General features: G+C 37.3%; 1 protein-coding gene across 14 annotated transcripts in view; it reads right to left on the bottom strand.

Moving 5' to 3' along the window:
• ZNF804A (zinc finger protein 804A) overlaps window positions 1–22549 on the bottom strand; it is a 448502-nt gene that overhangs the window by 94671 nt on the left and 331282 nt on the right. For 11 of the 14 annotated variants that reach the window (XM_072040465.1, XM_072040467.1, XM_072040466.1 and 8 more), the window contains one exon: window positions 691–796. The exons of 2 other annotated variants lie outside the window; for them this stretch is intronic. In XM_072040465.1, coding sequence (XP_071896566.1) covers window positions 691–738 — 48 coding nt within the window. In that variant the 5' untranslated portion in view covers window positions 739–796. Of the gene's footprint in view, window positions 1–690; window positions 797–21701; window positions 21751–22549 lie in introns of those variants that run through there. One more of the 14 variants, XM_072040475.1, reaches the window with a different exon arrangement.

Genomic DNA, 22549 nt, shown 5'->3' with positions numbered 1-22549 from the left:
TTTCCTTAGGCCACCCAAAGTTCCTTTAGAAAACATTGTAGCTTCAGTGTCCTAGTTCAGTAGTATAGAATACGTACACTACCAGAACCTGCATGACTTTGAAAAGATTACAGCACTATGACCTTTAAATGTCAAAATGACATTTTGACATTAGGTGATGTGGAGATGCCTAAAAATTCATTCTTAATGCATCTTCCAATAACCTCAAAGCAGTCAACATAATCCAAATAACTATTCCATCTTTTCCAGTATTTACATGTTCCTTTGTAGTCTTCAGGGCCTACACCATCCCCTAGTTTTGAGGACACACTCCTGTTAAGATCTGGTTAACATTGCAAATATTAGGCTTTCTATCCCAATGTACTGGCCATGAGCAACTTCTGTCACAGGCAAAACCCCGTTTATTACATTAACTCCAGGCTGAGAAATTGCAGTGTAGCCATAACAGATCTTAAAAACAGAGCCATGGTTGTTCTGCATCTTTCAACACATCTGCACCAGCTGGTGAAGGCACAGGCTGAACATATTAAAACCCAAACTGACAAATAGTTTCCAAGAGCCTTGTAAGCTTTCTAGTTCTTGCTGATTCAAGAGATCTTCCACATCAACTTACTGAAGCAGCAGATAAGCAATTGCAACAGAATTGTTATTATTCTACTAAACAGAAAATAAAAAGATATTATTTCCTACCTGCCAAAGATCTCTTGTAATATAACCAACTCTGCCCTCTGAATTCATCTTCCATTGTTTTTTCCTAGCTCTGTGCTATGCCAGCTGGTTTGCTTGGAGCAATGAGCTGTTGAATTAGATAACATGTTTTTAATAAGTCAGTCTAGTAGAGCAGTTTTGAATGGCTTCACAATGCACAGATGTCTAAATTGCCTTTAGAGAAATATTAACACTAAGTGGTAAAAACAGGGACTTATGATTCTGTTGAGTCCATAAGTGACAAATACACACTTTCTCAGAGTAATCATCATCTTTTAATTAGTGTTTTAATTAGTCCTAAATAAAATTTCACATTTGTATAGCATCAGGAATTATTTTATATAAATTACAGGTTAATATGAATAAAGTATCCACCTGAACTCAGAGCAAAATTGAATGCACAACAGTAGGTAACCCCTGGCCAGTGGGGAATAAAGAGAATTTGTGCCACAGAAGAGCTGCATTTCCTAAACTTTCTACTCAGGTTTCTACTGATCCCAAGGAAAGAATCTAAGAAATCCTATCCCTTGGACACCAGGTAGGTTCAGGAGTCCCATGTGCTCCAAGACATCTCTCTAGGAGTCCTATTAGTAAAGCAAGACTTAAGGAGAGAGAGGGTCTTGGATAAACTGAGGATTTTATTGTTGCCAAGCCAGCAGGTGCCTGCTATGTTGATATTCTGGGACACTGCAGAGATGACTGAACCAGGACTCTTAAGTCAGAAAAGAAAGAAAGTCAGGGAGCTCTGCAGGGCTGGCATAGCCTCACCACGCTCCCAAAGCAAAGGGTCTTGTCCACTCCGCCTGGGAGTCCTCATGCAGACTTATTGCAATAGGGATATAATGGCACAGAAATGTAGCAAAGAGAGCCTAAGGGTGAAAAGACTCATGAGAGTACCAGGAGATGCTTCTACTGGCATGTATGCCATTGAAACATGACAGCGTGTCAGAATTATTTTTTAAATAGCCAAGAAATGCATTTTTTACATTTTCCTTGTACCTTTTTATACCTTTTTAATTAATTTATCATGCAGGGTAGTAGTTAAATTATTTTTATGATTAAGATTTTAATTTCCATTTGTATTAAAAAGAACTTCAGAGAAAGCAAGGTCATTTTTAAAGTTTTAAGTGCTTTGTAATATAGAATATACTGTAAATAAAAATAAAAATTAAAAATATATATATAAAAAAAAGAAAATCCCATAAAGAAAAAAGCTTTGTTTTCAGAAATCAATGAACAATATATCCACCAAAGTGAAATTACTTTCACAGCACAGTACTTCAAAAATAAATTTGAAACTTAACTAACAAAACAGACACCAAAATACGGCAAACTAAATCTTTAGATTAATCAATTATATCTACATAATATTTTACAATTCAATAGAACAACTTAAGCAAAAAACATTTCCAACAACTGGCATTTGCCAACCTATAAAAGCAATGCCATTTGAATAATTTAATTTTTTTAATGCTATTGGTTTATGCTAAATATCTAAACATCTTTTATGCTAAACATCTTTCAACTGCAACAAGAATCACCTCCACAAAGCCAGTCCTCTGCATCTTTGCTTATTCTCTTAGCTTCTTCAAACTGGGCAATTCCTAAAGCATTTTTGCCCATTAGCTGCATGGGGAATCGGAACCTAAATCTATTTATGTCAGCGAACTCCAAAGGAGAACTCTGAGATCTCTGCTTACTCCACAGATATTCAGTACAAAATGCTTTAGGGCCACATTTAAGGTCTAGCTTGGATAACTGCATTCTTACTTCCTAAAACTTGACTCAACCTTTCTTCTCCACCACTTCACTTTAGTGCTCCTGCTTTCTGTTGAGTACAGTGAGGACAGACCACTGGATGTCTTAACCTATGGTCTTACTCAAGTCAATGAGAAAATTCTTATGACAAGAGGAAAGGTGTTTATGTAAGCAGTACCTACATGTCTATGTTCTCAACTTAATCATTTCCTGTAATATGTAAAAATATTCATTTGAATATCTCAAAGCAAAATACTGATTGTGACTGGAAAGCAGCTCTGCAGAGAAAGACCTGGAGCTCCCGGTGGTCCCCAAGCTGACTGCAAAGCCGTTGGCAAGGCCTTGAAGCAACAGTGGCGAGCAGCAACCTGGCCTGCAGTAGGTACAGCAACCCCAGCAGACTGAGGGAGGATCTCGGGATGTCCTGACCAACTTCAGTACTTCGCTAACTTCCAGTACTGGTCAGCTACTCCAAAAGAACCACTTTTTAAGCTTGGTTTCATAGATGTAAACTGCACATAAGGAGTTAGTCTATTTTTAGCAGCTAAGTAATTGAAATCAAAATTGTGCCCATTACTTTCCGTACTGAAAAAACTCACTTCTGATTTACAGTCTACAATGTTTGGGTGTAACAGATGACTGAATATAAAACCAGAGAAGACAAAAATATTCATACAAGAAGAGGTGAGAGAAAAGCAAGAGCACTGCATTTTAGGTTAGGAGGCAAAGCCTCGTCTTCCTAGATTTGATGCAAGCATTAAAACTGAATGAGGTTTTTGGACTTGCAGTTTTAAGTTTTTGTATGTTTTGTAAATTTATTTCACAATATATAAAAGTACCCCAAGGTAAACAACCCATTTGGAGCAAAATCCAACAATTCCAACAGTTTTGAAGGATTACAAAAGTACTGTGACCTACTGCATTCCTGAATTATGCTTCCTTCTACTGTGTCTAAGGATTTCAGTATTAAGGTTGTTGATCAAGTTTAGACTGTAATACAACTCCACTAAGAGCTTAAAATAACATTAAATTGACTTTAAAGCATTTAATGTACATTAAAATTACCAAATGTAATAACCAAGGTAGAAATCCCAATTTGCTTTATATTTAAGTAGGTTTTATGTCAAATAATCAAGTTAACAAGCTCAGTCAAGAATTTTATTTATTTCTTTCTCTCAGACTGCTAAGTCTTAAGATCAGCTCCTAAGGGAGCCAGGAGTTGAAGAAACGGGAGATGAAATAGTAAGTCCATGGCTGACAGAATAACCATAGTAAGAGAGAGGCGTGCACCTTACATTTCCTGTACCCAGTGAAAACTCCAATAGAGAATAAATGTAACTTCATGGCAACACAGACCTATTGATCAAACCAAAACTTTGTTGAACTGGGCTAAAGGACTCAGAACTGCATAGAGGCTTCTAAAAGCTCCAAGCAAAAGACAGATAAATTGTGTTTTAAGAGAAGATGGTGTTGGGGAAATAAGAGAAGATGGTGTTGAGGAAATAATGGCTTACTAAATCTCAGGCCTTGGCTTTGGATCATACTGATGGCTCTATAGCTCCAAAGGTTTCTAAAATTAAAATAGCATTACAAAGTATTTGCCCTGGGTCATTCCTCTGCTCTTCCCCAAAAGATTTAGTATACATGGCTTTGAAGATGCTCAGAACTTTAAATAGTATTATTAGTAAATTGGAGATTCATCAAAATTTCGGTTACTGAAAGATCACTTGATAAAGATCACTGAAGTATAAATCACCATCCTTAGCCATTACAGCTCACCTAAAACCCATTCGCGTTTTATTCTAAGCTATAAAAACCATTCAGGTGTATCCAGCAGTATCTGGATTTCAGGGTTTTTACAGAAACTGAACCAAATCCATAGGGATTTTCCACTGTACTAAAAATGGACATTCTGTGTGCACTAGGGGAAAAAAAAGGATTTTAAATACACTGCTTACGACAGCTCACCTCTATAAATGAACTCACAAAGTCACATTGCAAAATATGTTAGAGGAGGAACTCATAGATGCTTTAAAGCCTAGCTCCCAAGTCATCCTTGCAAATTGCCATGGATACCAGTTCCAGAAATACAATATAGATAAAGAGAAGGAATCCGCAAAGAATGAAACAATCTTTAGTCTGTTGTCAAATTCTGCCTGATCTTTAGAAATGCAGATGTGCAGACAAGGAGGTACCACATTCATTTTTGTTCAGCCTCATCACTTACTTCCAAAACACACTGTCTAGCAGTCACATATTATAAATATTTAAGGAAAGACTTGTGTTTTGAGTTCACAATTGCCAAATTCAAAAATAGGCTTGCTTTTTAATACTGCTGAATCCTTACACATGAAGACACCCTCCCATATTCTCACAGTTCTGCTGGCAAGAAACATGGAGCATCCCTAAGTGTGCTATGTATATGTAGGCAATAGCACAGAAGCACTTTGAAACATGTCCAGTGCAATAAAATCTGAAGAGTTTTCATCGTACTTTCAGCTTTAAACTGTTTTACAAATAATTATTTCCTCCTTCGTCATTTTCCATGGGTATTTTAACATTATGGAGTGATATAAATCTATCAATATCATTACCTATTTTAAATTTCTATCAAAAACTGTTCTGCAATGGAAACTGTGACAGAAAACCCAAGATTACAAAACATTGTACCCCCAAAAGCTACCACAGGAGCTGCAATAATACTTTAATTTTTCTTTTGAAGGACACAGATGAACAAGAAACATTTTGGTGGTAACTGTTTCTGGGAGATAGGAGGTCAGTCATGCAAACCAAAATCATGCCTGGCATTTCCATGCAAAAAGACTAATGCTGAATGCTCTTCCACGTAAGATGGAAAAGAAAAATACTGCTTTATTCTCATAGGGCCTTTTACTGCATTCAATTGAATATCAATAAACAATACACACATATTTGCTCACAACCAATGCTTCCTTTGCAAAGTTCACATAACACATTTATAAATATATATAACGAAATACTGGCATGATTCCAGAGAGCAAGACAACCATCTGTCTGACCTGTTGCACTGTCACTTTTGGTGTTTGTGGCAACGACCTCATTGGAGGCAGATAGATTTGACTCACAGGATGCCATCCCAAGACTTATCCGTATACAACTGAGCCCACAAGAAGTCTTGTTGAGATCAACTCATCTTTGTAGAGATGAAATTCTTGGCAAGGAAAGATTTCCTCTAGCCTTTTCAGTCAAAGTTACCTACCACATTACAAAGTGTTTAGCCTTCAAAATGAGAAAGGAGGTAAATACTAAGTGTAAAGAATTGGGATATGCCTTAATTTTAAAGTATTACCAGCAATTTTGATAATACTTGCCCAACTTCTGTAAACCATATATGAGAAGATTAGCAAGGTCTCAATCATTCCCTCAGTCACTTCAAGGTTGTTAATTTTTTTCCCTTCCTAATTTTCTCTTCAAGCTACAAAAAGAGATCAGAAAAAACTTAAACAGAATAAATAGTTCAATTACATGAAACTAAAATAGCAATAACTAATGTCTACTTATTTTGCAGGACTTGGATGATATGTTTATTGCTACACATAGTTTATATTTCTACTAGCATTCAGTGCTCTACTCAAAACATGCAATTATATACCAGAACTATAATTTGCAGATGTCCCTACTTCATTGAGCACAAAGAAATTAATTGCCCTTTTTCTAAAGAGCATAAAAACTTTGCATCTAGGTCTTTGAGCAACTCTCAGAATGTTAATAATGTTACTAATACAATACAATATTACATAAAATAGTACCAGTGGTAAACTTTCCACTTCACACTAATAATTATCAGAAGGCTGCCAGTACAATTAAGTCATATATTCAGCCATAGCTAGTGTCCTTCCAAAAGAAATTGAAACTACTAAAAATATTCTGAATACAGAGCTATTTTTTCCAATGGGTATTAGCAACACTAACTCCTTCTACACTGTACTATGAACTTCATACTGTTCAGAAAGTGTATTTATGGAGTGGCTGAGTATTCAAAACCCTCTGATGGGTAGGTTCTGACATCTGATGCTTCACGTGAAGTCTACCAGAATCCAGGCTCGTCCCAGTTTTTAAAAGAAGCAATACAAAAATAAATAAAAATTGACTGGCTGCCCATCTTTCAAATATGCCCACTCCACCTCATTGCCATGGGCTCATCATACAGCATGATTAAGTTATCTGGAAGTTTGACATCAGCATGGAACATCAACATCTTCATCTCAGTCATATCTAAAATCGTCAGGATGTGACGTACACTGACTCTCGGAGCCATCCTCTATCAAGTCTCATTTCAGTCTGGGTATTTCAGGCAATTAGCAATTGGCTCACTGTCGAGTTTCCAAGGTAAAGTGCACAGTTAGCAGTTTCTCCTTGGCTGCCACGGATCACTTGGAATGGTTCCCTAAGAAATAGTCTTGAGTGCTTAAAGCTTTTCTGCATCACCCCAGAGTTTTACTTACATTTCTTTAGTCCCTTACAGAATTCATCTGCTTTCTAGATTCCCAGAAGAAAGATCCCTACCATGATCCTCCATGCTCCACTTCCCAGCCACGTTACACAGTTCACCTTCATTTCACTATATGATCATAATGCCTGACCTTCCAAACAATCAGGTATCATGGCAAATTATATTATAGCCCTTAAATGGGGCTGCAGTTTCATAGGATTTCATTTCTATTCCTGAATTGCAAAGGACGAAGTAATTTTACCTTTTTTTTTTTTTTTTTTAAACACAAGCAATATTTCTAATTCTTCTTTTTAATTTCATCTTAATTAGTCCATCATGGACTGAGTATTTAATAACTGTTACAGTGTTTTTAATTAAGCTATTTAAACTATAAACAACTACCAAAAACTACACAAGTTTCAAGATATTTAATACTTCCACAGACTACACTCCTCTGGCTTTTGGGGATGCTGACCTGAGGAACCCACATCTGCCAAGTTATGGGATCAGATGGTACAGGACCAGGTCAGATGACCAGTAATGGATGAGAGGATACCTGAACATTAGTGTCTGGGAAGCTGTTCAGGATGCCATCCAGCTTTTCCATAGGGTTTCATTTCTGTGCCTCATCCCCATCTGTGAGAGCAAGCCAAATTACTCGTGTATCTCAAACACACTGAAAAATAGATGATTTGTAGAGCAAACCAGTTCTAGACTAATCAAAACTAAACCAGCTTCCACGTCCTTCACTTGAGGGATGTGATTCCCTATTCCAAAACAAATAAGTTACTACTTCATGAGTGGAAGTACCAGGATCTCTTGGCCAGGTCCCCAGTCTGCTAGCAAAACTCTCAGGTTGCTGAGGAAACATTATTTATACCAAGGACTCTATTGACTAAAACTCTCTGACAATTATTTTACCACCTCATCTGGCACAAAGAAATGCTTTCAAATGCAGATTTGTGGTGGCAAGAGAAAGTTGTTAAATGGATGTTTTCCTTTTGCTATTTGCCAGAGTGAATTGAGAACGCAGATGTAACATTGCAAAGAAAAAAGCCTTATGCAACATTTATTAGTTTTGTATTTTATACGTCTATCCTCACTCCTTTACAGCTTTAGCTCTATTTTTCTGGAAGCAGATTATAAACACTGTCGCTTACACTGAGCTACAGAAAAACACCGGAGATTAACCTCACTTTATTCCAGTGACTTGTAGTTTCTGAGTAACTTGTTTTCAGTAGCTGAGGACAGCAGCATAAACTTGAATAAAAACAAGATCATTTGAAAGGAGGAAAGTCATTGGCAAGAAATGAGAGCTGAATGCACTGGGGAGAAAAAGTCATAGTACAGAATTCCAGTCAGAAATCTCCATTTCTGTATAGCTGAACACTTCCTTTGGGACAAATTATTTCTCCATAGAAAGTCTCAAGTAAGAAAAATCCTGTCATTCCCGATATTTAGTCTTTGTATGTGTGAATCTAGGTGAATGCCACGTAAACACATCAGCCAACTGCAAAACAGCAAAATAGCTAACAGTGAAAGCTGGCTGCAAGCTATCATTAAGTTTCCCCAACACATTCCATTATTCTTCCATTATTCACAATTTCACAAAGCCTCACTCTTAGGATTACCCTCCCACACACAAACACACACCACACACACCCTTTTTCGTGTGGAAAGCTTTCTGGAAAACTTCCACAGAAATGGTTCTCAGAGCTATGTAGAATTACTTTTGCAAACAAAGCTAAGGGGAAATAACTTATTTTGTCCATATTAAAATAATAATTGGATTTCTTTTATTGGGAAACTCAAGTTACTTTATAGTTGATGACCATGACCAAAACTTTGCAAGGACATTACCCTGGAGTTAAGACGTACTTTGCTATCACTGGAAATTTAACAAAAGCAAACAACTGAGAAGTATACACATTCATGTTTCTTACATGCTCATCGGTATCAGCAGCTCATTCTCTAAATATCCCTTTTGGAGGATATACATACAGATAGTAAGATCAAGGAGAAAGATTTTTATTTGAAAAAGAACACTAAAGAGAAAACAAAAAATGGAGAGGAAGAATTCAATTAACATCTTAGATCTCAATTCCAAGAACTAAGCAAAATACCAAGAAGGAACTCATCGAAAAATGACTGATTGCATTTCTGCCTCACTGCTGTGCCTGGGCAGGGGTTGGAAGAAGTGCTTTTTCATGAGCATCCTTCAGCAGAAGGCTCACAGGCTCAAACAACACACCTGAGCCTGACATGCAGAGCTCTGACGTTACCTCCAGTATGTCAGGCCTGGAAGGTACTGTTGATGCTTCAGGTTTATTTGCCTTACACTTGAAAGCAATGATCTTCCCCAACAGATGGGGCTAACAGCATAAGACGATGCTGATGAAAAGGACCTAGTTTTGTCAGAAAATCTCTTCTGTGATCAGCATGGATTTGCCTGCAAACCCAGAGCAGTGGAAATAAAGAGGCTTTTGTACTTCTGGATGACAGGGAAGGCTGTGCTGCAAATCTGATTCTGTTGACCTCCACTTCCAGTCTAATTGAGTACAGTTAATTCTCTTGGCACAAAAATAGGAGAGTAAGCAATTAGCCTTTACAGCCCATGGCTTAATTTGAGCGTGTTCTTTAATGCACCGAAGCTAAAAACTTTGTAAGTAGACTTGGGTTTTATGTCAAGTTATTGCTCTAAAATTTGTCAATGGAATGGCTGGTCCCTGTAAACCACGTTTGTTCCACCCTTCCTTTTCCTAAAAATGAAACACTGAAATGCAGAAGACATTCCTGCAGTTAGGCCTTAAATTACTACTACAGCATCAGAGTGCAGTATCTAACATTTTCAAGCCCTTACTCAGCACTGAGCTGCTGTGCAGATGATAGTATTATCCATGCTTTGGGTGTATCTAAAGGCAACACTGAATCTCTTTTTACAAAACTTACATTCCTTAGTTTCAGCATGCTTTTAATTGGTGAAATCAGAGGTAATTGTTCAGTGGGTTCATCACTGATTTGTGAGTAAAACACATCTTTGGGAAACTCAGTAAAACTGACATTTGGTGCCAGCAATGCAGACAGAAGTCTGAAGCTGTGAATTCTCGGAATTTATTGCCAGATATAAAGGGGAGATAAGATACTGCTTATAAATCTCAAGGGCTGCCGCAAAACCACCGTCAGATGTCACAAGCTATAAACTTACAGAAAGGGCGACTCCAAATAATTCTTCCTCGGCTTAGTTGCAGTGTCATGAGTTATTTCTGCTGGGTAGTTTCATCTCCCCGCACAGGCAGCAGGGCTGAACAGACTCGTGTGGGCAGGCAGTAGCAAGCTGGCAGCTGGGAGGAAGCTCTCCTGGTATCTTCTGCAAGGTTGCAGTGAATTTCCACACATGGTGCTTGTCCTAAGGATGCTGCCAACCTCACTATAGTAAAAGACAAGATGCTTCTCACACAGAAAGTGCTGACTTCGTATCTGTAAAGTCCTGCTATGACTAATGGCCATGCACAAAATAAAATCATTAATTCAGTGCTTTGCAGCAGTTCTCACAGTGTAACTTATTCCCCTTCACAGTCTGCTTTTTTAAACTACATTTTCCTATCCAACTTTATTTTCAAAAAGAGGAAATTAATTACATCTGAAGCAATTAGAAATTTAAAATCCTTTAATTCGCTTCTCTCAGACACACAGCTTTAGAATATATTAAGAAGATGTTAGGTCTAATACTCTCTTCAGAAGCCTGAGAGACTAATTCACTTCGATAGAAGGCACACATGCCTCTGAAAGCAAATATAGCCATTAACTCCTTTAATCCCTCTCCATCACAAACGATCTATTTGTTATTTAACTACCAAATCATCAAAACGTCGAGCAAGAAAGGTTCCAATATACTCAAACCCACATACGCAGGAGATGCAAACTAAAAGCTGCCTTCCCCTCACATGCACGCTATGTCCTGGCACGCAGCCATCAAGCACGTCGCGGTGCTTACAAACCTACCTGGAAACTCTTCTGTCGCCTGCCTGAGCACTCTAAAACCAGACTAAATTCTTCCCCAGCATAAATTTGCTTGGGTTCTTTAATTTGATGCACCAAAAGAAATTTGGCAAAACACACTGAAAACAAACAATAGACTTGAAGCATTTAATTGACCATGAGTTTCTTGAATTACGCCCGTTTACAGAATTATGAACTCTAAGTGTAATTTATGTACTAGCTGCTAGGAGAAGGCATACTGCAATACAATGAACTTATTCTTGAACTTTAAGAACATTAACATAACAAATAGCAAGTACACCAAGAGAATTTTACAGCACATTGCTGGAGCAAATTGGTATTACAGTCCGGCAGAAGCACCCTATGGCAAATTAGCAAAGGGAGCAAGCTGAGTTCTCATCTTGCCCAAAGCAGACATGCTGGCGACACACAGAGCAGCACCAGGAGGAGGGCACTCATAATACAACACTTTACCCTGGTATTGCACCAGTCCTCTGTGCGCTCTGGCTGCCTTCACTGGTTTGGCCTAATGGCTCTACACAGCCCATGGTCACAATGTGGCCTCCTTATCTAGCAGATTAAATATGTATATACACCAAATGATTAAGGGAGCACGGTATTTTTTTCCTAATACACTAAGTGCTATTAGACATAATAGCCTGCAGTAGGCAACCTGAATTTTAGATGACTACCCATATAAATATTAAATAACAGAGAAATCTACATTTCTGGGCAAATGCACAGACTGCAAAACTAGCAGGGGTCAAACAGGTCAGAAGAAGGATTTTAGAGAAGAAAGAAGTGCAATATTCTGAGACCCAAACACTAAATTTCAAAGTAGCACTCACACTGTGTTAAGACGGATCAATCCTTGGTAAATATTTATTTCACAAGCCACCTACTACAGGCCTGTAACATTGTGTTTTTTTTTTTTTTTCCTGGACCTTTAATAGGAAAGATCTGCTAGTGTGGTTTTTTTTGTTTTTGTTTTTTTTTCAAAGCAGCCTAAAGATGATGAAAATTTGAAGGCACATAAGGACACTTTCAGAAGCTTGAAGATTAACAGCTTGTTATGTTGCAGAGCAGTTAACACACTTGAACTTAAGCAGGGGATAATTTCTTCCCAAGGAGGAAGTGAGTGGACAGAGGATTCATGATTAATAATTATCCTAATCTACTTTCACCATTCCTGCATAGAGGTTTTTAACAGAATGGGATTTAACAGCAAAGTGGGATAATTTGAACCTGTGTGCAGGGGATGACAGTGAAGAGGTTTGCTATACATGTACACAGGGCTGCCTTAAAGCTCAGAGTCCCCTGCTGTACGCAGCCTTCATCACTCCGTTAAGAGATTTGCTGGCATCCATCCGCATGGCAGAGATGTGCTAGACTCTGAAACCATTTGGCAAAATGCTAGAGGACAGTTTTAAAATGTTCTATCTAATCCATGATATCCCACATTGCACTTGCAGGTTACCTTGAAAAGGCTGTAAAACTTGAGGTGTTTTGAAGTGCTTCAGAAAATGGGATGATATCCATTGACAGCAAAAAAGCAACAACTTTGTTTCACTGAAGCTTCTTGCTTCAGGAGCTCCATCCCGACTAAGGAACACAACAAGCAGAGGGATGGGATGTGTGTGGGAATGGTGGGAGGTACAGGGTACACCCCCTTTTGGGACTCAGCAGTATTCCCTGTCTTGAAGGCAACATCCAAGAAAGCTCAATTAGGGGCATGTTCTGTGTAGCCTGAATTTCTTCATTACATTATATTATTTTCACATAACTTATTTGTAATCATTTGACCACCGGAGCCAGAGCAGTTGTACTGACAGCAGCTGGGACCAGTAACTTTGGAAATGTTTACAGTCTGGTTTGTTGGATTGAGTCATAAAACAGTCACTTTTGCTTTAATTTCATAAGCTAAAGACCCAAACTCATCTAAAGAAAATTGTAACAAAGGCCTGGTACTCAAAAGCAAAACAAACAAACCAACTAAAAAGCAAGCCCTGAGAGATAAATACTCATGTAAGCCATGAGTAGCACAATCCCATGGCAGATGTAGAAGCAACCCCCTCAGGACCCTACACACACTGACTCTATATAAGGTCTGCCAAAAGCCACATAGGGTGGCTGAAAAATTACTTTTCACAGCTGGTAATAGCTGGGGGAAGGGAGACAAATTAGAGAAGTCAAACTCTATTAAGAGAAAACAGGAAGAAATGAAAAATGACAGAGTGAACAAATGGCATCTTCCCAAAGACTTGAAGTAATATTTGAAAATAATCCAAATACAAATATTTGATAGGAAAGGGATTCATTTTAGAAAGTAATCCATGAGAATTATTATTTTGAAAGTTTAATACTTAAATGCCAGCAATGAAGTCCTTCCCTTCTTCAAGGTGCACCTGTGAGCACTGGTTGACACATAAAACTTTGCTTTTGCAGCTACAATGCAAATTAGATCCAAATGTATTTGCGAAGCAGTGAAGAGGAAACTTGGAAAATTATTTAGATTACAGTAATTTCATTTTCCTATTTTTATGTCCTTGGATAGATAAAAGATATATGGAGTGGAAAAAACAAACAAACAAACAAAAAAAAAAAAACACTTTGATGTGACCGTTCTGATGGACTCCCTACACTGTATTGCCTACTTTTATATGCACGCATAAAAACAGTAGCAGTGAAGGGATTGGAAGTGACATACAAATACAATTTTGAGAGGAAACCACAGGTACTTTCTCTGACAGTAAACTATATCAAAATTCCATTATTTAGGGAAGTGTCATTTTGAAATGGTATATATGATGTTTCCCTGTTTATTTTTGTTCTAAGAAATCAAAATTCTTCATGAAGTGTAGTTGTCACAGGGTATTAACAACCATTTCCCACAAGCAGATTAATTCCAGTCATTACTCTTTGTTTTACCTAACAAACACATTATATGCTTTGGAACATATTACTCTACTCTACAATATTCTGATATATTTCTGAGTAAGTAAATCCAATTCACTAGACTTTAAAACATCCGTACTGCTTCCCTATACTTCCAGTGAATAACCAAAAATAAACCAGAACTCTGTTAAGTGGAATACAACAAACTAAAATATCCCAATATCCAAAGCACATACTTTATAAAAACTACAAACAACACCAACAACACCGTTACATCTCTAAGATACACACTTACGTTCTTTCTGTGAGCTGTTTTACTATCAGCATTTACAACTTGGTGTTTAACATTCCCAGAAGGAGATGAGCTTTGCATATTCTCTGAGCTCTGCTCAGTCACCTGCCACAAAAATCAGCTTGCAAATACCTTACATAATTAGCATCTAGATGGATCTCCAGATTTAAATGTGTGAAATACAAAATATTAAGAAACACAAGGTTAAACAAATATGGAACAGAGTCAAAGCAAAATGTACTATTCATACTTGGTCTTTCCAGTACTTCGTAATCCTGGTCTTTCCTTATTTGCTGAAGATGTTTTCAACATAACAGGATGTTAGAGACAGCACTGTGTCATAAGGTGACAGGGAATAACAAATGTGCAAGTAAGAAATTAGAGTTAAAAAACGTTGTGTAAATGCAGAATTCATTACAAAATGACTCTTTTATAAAAAGGAAAAGAAGCAGCAGATGGAAAATAATGTCACACTATCTGTTTGAAAGCACAGATTAGCAAAATTATGCTAGAGATTTTCAGATATAAGGACAGAGGACTCTGGTTGGGTTTTGTTTTTTTCTGTGAAGTTGTACAGGACAAGGACTGGCTTTCTCCATCTCACTATAAATCAAGTCTTGAGGCACTGTGGTAGTTACTATGCTCACAGGAAAGAATGGGATACATTTACAAAAGTCCAAAAACCATCACCCAGCTGATAACAAAGTTTACTTCACTTCTGCCAGAAGCCTGTCAAAATGTTAAGTCTCATACCTGAACTAGTAACTGAAAGCCTACACACTCAAACCAGAGGGTCACACTGAATTAGCTTTCATTGGTAAGACACATCCATGTGTGCAGCTTCTAGTTCCTGACAACAACCTTGTAGGGGAAAAAAATAAACAAACAAACAAACAACAACAACAAAAAACAGTGTCACGTCTTTTTGTACACAAAGTTTCAGGACAGAAGGCTCCATTGGCTCAGGGTCGTACCACTTGTGCAAAGTGAATATAGCAGGTTGAAAGATTAAAAAAAATAATAACCTCTCTTGTGAAAGTAGTTTGTGTTGCAACTCTTATATAGGCCATAGATCAGGTCCTGTCATGGCAAGTTAAGGCATACAAGAGCACGCACTCCAGCATATGCCTGAAACAGCAGCTCGACATGACCAGACTCCAGTCTCCAGCATCACACAACCTGTGTAACCTCTCCTCTGCCCATAATGCTGGATGTCAGCCTGCTTACTAACTGCTGCTAACCACAAGACACACTTTCCTAGTAATGATGTTAAAAAATGATGTTGGTGAAAGTAGGGGGAGAAACACCATTAAAAATAAAAGATAGCAAAGTAAGGTGGACTTTGCATGGACCAAATACCCAAGCAGACTGAAGAAGAATCACTTGAGACGGAGGAGGCTCAGTGCTAGGCCTGGAACGAAATTTGCTGCAGTCCCCAATAGTAAAAAACTTGCAAATCATTAACTTGACTAATTTTCCTGTAATTGATAAAATTCATTAAGATACTGTCCTAGCCAAATGCAAACTCCAAGCTAAAACGAATGAAAATACATCAAAATAAATTTGGACTAAAACACACTCAAAAAAGTGCTGAATTTATTTTATATAAGCCGCTTCACATTTATCATCCTTTCATTGCATTGAAAATATCTTAAAAAAACATAGCAAGTTAAGGTTTGCATCTTCAAAACCTGTTGTGTCAACAACATTTCAGACTAGTTTTAATAATTTTAGTTTTGATAAAATAAAGACATCACTAAGTAAGATCTGAGAAAACTATAAGTGATCTTACATAGCAAAACTTCATAAATGTTCTTTGTAAGCATACAAATATTTGGCTTCATTTTTATTTTGTCACATTGTTTGTAAGGTTTTGGGTTTTATTTACCTGTTGCAGAATGGGGCAAATTCGTCAATAGCAGAAGTGAATTTACATCCTCAAGCAAATGAACAGTTCTGAGACGCATTCCTGTTACTAAAAGCAAAACAATAAAGAAAAAAAAAAAAGACGAATAGAACAACAACAACAGTATGCAATGTAACTAGAATGCTTGAACAATGAGAACTAGATAGCTAGGGAAACCACAGCAAAAGGATCTACCCTACAGCTCTCTCCCATGATAAGTGAAGAGCACAGGAGTGTGGGCAGCACATAATTTGCCTGCCTCCCTCTGTTTCTAAGCAAACATTCCAGTTGCCAGAATAATTAAATTGATCTATGAGAAATACAACTGCTGGACTCTGCATTCAACTTTTGTATGATTCATACAACAACCCAGACTAAGTTGGGGCCCTCTAAAAGGCATATAAAAATGGATGACATTTTACTTAGGAAAACTGACTTGCTAATTTGACTAAACTGCATATGCAGGCAAAATGTTCACATGTAAATCCTTTCAGACTTGTAACCCAGACTTTAAATAAGCAGTGGCCAAAAAAAAATAAAAAATAAAAAAAATAAAAAGAAAAAAAGGCATAAAATTGTTATAGAAGTAAAACCATCAGATTTCTTACTTTTCTGTAGTCTAGTTTAGTGACTCCTATCACTAAACGAAACAAATTTAAGTTATAAATACTTTATATAAAAGTTATCACAGTAATCAAAAATGAGGAAATACTAAAAGTGCTACTGTCCCAGAAACCACAACTTGGTCACTTCTCTATGTTTAAAACAATGCATACAGAAATCAGTGGCACAGAGAAACACTTGCTATCCTACCTCTTAAATTAAAAATTGTTTCCTTCTTTTTGTAGACAACACTGCCAATAAAAATTCTTGCTGAAGTCATACATACAGTGTCACAAAGATTCCCTCCAACATGATGTTATTATTGAAACTAAGACCCAAAGATCCCTGTTTTACATGAGGAACATGCTATATGTATATGGTCACTTCCAATTTATTTGCAAAACTCCTTGCTGAAATTAAGAATTCACCATTAAGAAAAGTCATTACCAAAATACAGCTTACAGCTTTCAGCTGTAACATAATCAGGAAAGAAAGGTTTGGTCTTTTGTACTGCTTTAAAAAGACTCTTGGGAATAAAATCTGCAGTAAGTTCACATAAAGATCAAGTTTCTCAGATGTCTGAGAAACTGTATCTGAATTTTTAATTAAATATTAATCTCAGGAATCCTAAGTATCTTCAGTGGTGGTTTTTTTGTTTTGTTTTGTTTTGTAAGATTTTGCATACTATGAAATGATATGGAAAAGGTGAAAAGGAGACTACTGTTTATTTTCTTCTGGTATGAAAATTAGTGAGCATGAAATAAAATTAGAGGAAGGCAGAGGCTGTTTTGAGAGTATATGCAATTAAGTTGTAGGGCAATTTGTCACAGAATATTGTGGGTACTCCAAGTGACATAAGTTTCAAAAACAGCTAGGAAAAAATGAGCTGGAGAGGAGGCAAAAAGTAAATCAAATCATGGCTATTGAACAAAGATCAGTCAAGGAATCTTCAGCCAAGGAAATCCCCAGAAATGGCAGCAGGGAATTATTTTGTTTGTACTAATGTCACTACAGCCTCCTCTAAGTACCCTTCCCCAGCTGTCACGTACCTTTGGAGATAGGAGACTGGATTAGACCAATTTACAGCCAAATGAATGCATAACTTTATATTGTTAAGGAGGAAACGAAACATCTGGATGCCCAAGAGTACAGTTCCAACACAGGTGGCACAAGGGAGTACACCAGAGAAGAGCAAAATATGCAAAGAAAGGATGAGTTTGGTAGACATTATCTATCCAAAGGGAATGTTTCAGAGACTATAAATATCATTATAATAAATACTAAATTCAGAATGCATGTGTAGAAACTAATACAGCTACCAACAATGGTTAGCAGCAGTGACGACATGGCAGCCTTTATCACGGGTCTACTTAACTGCACTGTTATTTTTCCCAAGTTAATGTACTCATCTTAGATCTAATATAGAGCTGAAACCAGCTTGTTGAGAAGCTCCCATCACCTTTCCAAAGCTCAGCTATGCGTAAACAGTACTCAAACATCTGCCTGGTGAGGACAGCACCAAGTGGGAAATTTTAGAGTGACCCAGATGTGGAGATTTCATTTCTTCAGACCAGAAGACCCTTCTATTCCGTGGAGAAGTATCTAATGGTGTTCCTCGGAAACTGAGTCCTCCAGACCGGACTGATGATAGCATCTAGATCATCCACGAGAAAGGAATTGGTTCAATGATTTGAGTCTTGGGCCTGTTCTTATTCCACTCATTCTTTACTGTTTAGATTTGAGTTCATTGTGTTAAGCTTGTTGTATTTAGGACAGGTTAGAGTCAAGCCCTGAAACTTTGCTAGCTTTTGCCAAGCCTTTCATTACATGCACATAGCAGTTTGAAATCAAAAAGCTTCCTTACCAATGTAATGCTTCATACAGGTGTATATTCTCCGCATACATATAATTACAGCACTTGATGCACAACACCCACTAAGAAAACAAGGTCACCTCCCCATTGAGGGCTATTAGACATGAACATCTGTCACTTAAACAACTGTCACCAAGTACATCAATTTGAAGACTTCACTTGGCTACACAGAATGGGGGGGGGAAAAAAAAGTTATATTTTCAAGTTGATGGGGTGACATCTGTTTGAATGACAGATGCCTGGGCCACAAGAGTGCTGAGCACGGTGTTTCAATGAGAAAGTGATCACCTCCAAAAGACTTTACCTAACATAATAAATGAAGCATTCTTTCTCTTATGAAAAGCTCTTTTCATATTTTTTAATCCCCATTTATCAGGAAACTGAAGTTGAAAAATATAAGAGATGAATATGTTAAAGTAAGGCAGCCTTAAAGCGTTTATAGACATGTTATTTGTACCTAAGTTTAAATCATGCTGTTTAGATCTCATTATCTTGTTTTGACCATGATATTGCAGACAAGTCATGCAAATTTGTAAAACATTCAGTGCAATTTGTATTAGAATTAAATACTGCTTTGGGCATGTACACTTTCGGGATATTTATTTTTACTACTAAATGCTACACTAATCTGCAACTGAATTGATCACTGCATTGAATTAGATATTATAGGAGGATTATCTCAAGCAGAACAGAACAATCCCAAACTACCAGGGTTTCTCTATCTGAAAACAAAATTACACTGATTAAAATTATGAAAAACTGGCTTCATAATTTAGTAATTAATATTTAAGTTTGTTTCATTAAAACGTAAATACATTTTGGGAGGCAGTAGATTAGTAGTAGGTAGGATGCTGTAATCTCTTTAAAATACATCTCAAAAATTTTGTTTCCTATTAAATTATATGGACAGCATGTACAAGGCTCAAGAGCAATCTGTTGTTTCAATCCCTTTGCTATTATGCAATATTTATGTATGACTGTATAGATGAACATTTGCTTTGTGAAACGATTAAAAAAATTATCCCACAACCTGAGAAGAAAAATGATTTGGCAAAATACAAACCAAAGCCCTCTAAACAAAATATGTATGGAATACTTGAGTCCAATCCATATTCTTTCTTAGGAGACAGAGCTATTAGCAACTTCCCTATTAGATTGAGTTTTCTGACAGAAAATGAACTCTCTGTAGTATTCATCAGATAATTCAAACTCAGAATTCAAATTTTATCTGCTTTTACTTCGTACTAAAACAGGAATACCTACAAAAGGGATTAAAGCATTTCATTATAACAGAATTTAACAAAACATTGAAAAGCATCCCTCTGTTTTCCAAGGCCTTTCAGTTTTACACTTTTCTGTGGGTTGGGTCTGTCAGGAAAAAGAGTACTTCCATTAAAGAACTCTGTTCCTTTTTTAGTTATATGATATATCAGATGAATTACATGCAGAGGAGTTGCAGGTCTGGATATGTTATTGGAAAAGTAGTTTACTCATATAAAAATTGTGTCACCTGCACGTGATACTGTGACTGCTGGCAAAAATACGCCTGGGGGGAAATGTAGCTCAATACAAAGCATCTTAGCAGCTGTTCTACAACCCCAACTAAATCACTTATATTTTGAAAACATCAAAATATTTAATTCCTGCCTCCAACAGTCTCATCACGGCAATGTTAAAACATATATATACATTTGGAGAAAGGGAAAACAGTGAAATTGTCTGGAAGAAGGAAATACTTATGAATTTTCCTCAGCTCTACACTTCACAGAAATCCAAGGTAACTAATTTGTAATTTTTATCCCCAGAAGCACTCTTTAGATAATGGCTGTCTAGATACCCAGAGCCAATCCACTTGTGTGGATCACCTCCATGACAAAGGTAACTGGCCATCTCCGAGCATTGGGACAGACAAGGACACAGCTGCTGCCAAGCAGCTCTGCAGTGAGGGAAAGCCTGCCAGAGAGGAACAGGCCATGAGCACAAAACGATGACGACTATTTGCAAAGAGCTGGATAAATGGCACCTCTGGCCTGAGGCAAGCAATCTGGCCACCGCAGAGAGCTGCGGCCAGGAGGTGGAAGGAGCAAAGAATAAAGAGGTCACTGAAATGGAGCCTCTGCTCCTCAGTCTCAGCCTGACAGCCCTCACTGTGAGGGTATTTTCTCTGGGATAAATGTAGTGCCACAACACTGCAAAAATAAATTTAAAGCCAAAACCAATGACAGCTGTCTGTATTGCAGCTCGTCACTCAAAAGGGATCATTTCTCAGATGCTTATAATTTAAGTCTTATTTTTAAAGATGAATTTAGCACATTTGTTCTTACTTTGCAATTCATTTTTGAAAGCTTTGAAACAAAAATGATTAGAGGGAAAAAATGCTTCTTGCTTATCAGTATATGTTTGTGTGCAATTGCTTTTTTTTTTTTTTTTTTTTCCCACAATAGATGCTGAAAACATGAAAAGTAACAGAACAGGCACTCAGATGAGTCTTCTGGTTGGACAAAAATAGCTCTAGAGCTTTCTGTTTTCTTTCCCATTTACTTTAAAGTATATTCTTTAAAAAAAAAAAAAAAAAAAAAAAAAAAAGCACAATTTAACCTTTAAAAATACCATCATTGCACTATGATTTTATACAGCACATAAGAATTTACCAAACTAGCTCCTGAAGTCAATAGCAAACATGGTTCTTCTAATCTTTATACCAGTATGCCACAAATTTGCTTTCCCAACCGTCTAGGACAAAACAAAAATATGTAAAAGGCAAAAATTAAAAGTGTTTCTCTTCATTTTTGTTCCACAGATACCTGAAGCAAAGGCACACTCCAGGATTTTTGATCACCATTAACTGTGTTCACATCTAGTTTATTTTGAACTTTGCTGCTCAAGGTTCAAAAGAGATTCAGGAGCTATATCCAGACCTCCTGCATCCATGTTAAATCACCAAGCCTTTTTTTGCCTTTTATGACAAAATTCTCAGTGAAGCACGGAACAGTCATATGGGGCCAAAAGCTCCATTGGACTGTTAAAATGTTAGTATGAGCCTTCTGTCTGTGCTACTGCAATATAGCACCCACATGTGTCTATTATTTTAAAAGCAAGTATCAAAAAAATTATACCAGAATAAAGCTTGACCATATGCCTTAATGACCAAGTACAGTGTTTTGATTCAACGAGACAATACTAAAACATAAAAGACCTGATAAGAAGTTGAGTTATCAGAGCAGTGACGGAGGCGACCCATTTGTGACGAGCCAAGTTCTGCCACAAAATGGCGGCTGAACACCTCCGAGAGAAAATGGCTGCCGGCAGGAGGCAGGCCACAGGCCTGGGCACCTCAGCCTCAGGGCTGGGAGCTGGCACGGTCCTGACATGTGGCTGAGCACCTCGTGTGGCACTGCCTGCACGCACCAAGGGTAAAGACCAAACGAGAAACTGAGGGACCACTTTTATCCCAAGAAAGTGGGAGTAGACGTGTGAAATAAAATGCATGTAAAAAGAAATTAAGGAAAACAAGAAACACTTTCTGTTGGCTGTCCAGTGAAGACAAATTAACAGCAGCCTTTTGTTACCTAAATGACGCTGTCCACAGCCTCTTATGCCTAAGTGATATGAAAAAGAATTTACTTATTTATTTATTTTGGTTCCCTTCTGGGCCCTGTCCTGGGATGGTGACACACACAGAAATTCACCTTATTTATTAATCATAGTATTCTTCCTAGTGGTGATTTGTTGATTTGTAAAAAACAGGAATGTTAGTAAACAAACCTGTGCCCTTACGATTCACAAAATCCCACAAACCCTCAGCTGCAATCTCTGTATACCCACAGGCTGGGTGATTTCTCCATCACCACCGTGTTTTGGCTCATGATAAACAATAAAATCATCATTACAGCTGTTATAGGTGCTCTTCATGTTGATAATGCTGTCATAGATCAAGATAAAGTAACAATGAAAAAAGTATTTTTCTTAATCCCCAACTTTCAAGCATTCCTTTACAAACTGAACTTGCCCATTGGGATTTAATTACGTATGTATCCCTAAAAG

This window comes from Anas platyrhynchos, chromosome 7 (genome assembly GCF_047663525.1).
Source record: "Anas platyrhynchos isolate ZD024472 breed Pekin duck chromosome 7, IASCAAS_PekinDuck_T2T, whole genome shotgun sequence".
In the NCBI taxonomy this organism is placed as follows: Eukaryota; Metazoa; Chordata; class Aves; order Anseriformes; family Anatidae; genus Anas; species Anas platyrhynchos.
Note: the sequence above shows the minus strand (reverse complement) of the source record. Positions and strands in the feature narration are given on the sequence as shown.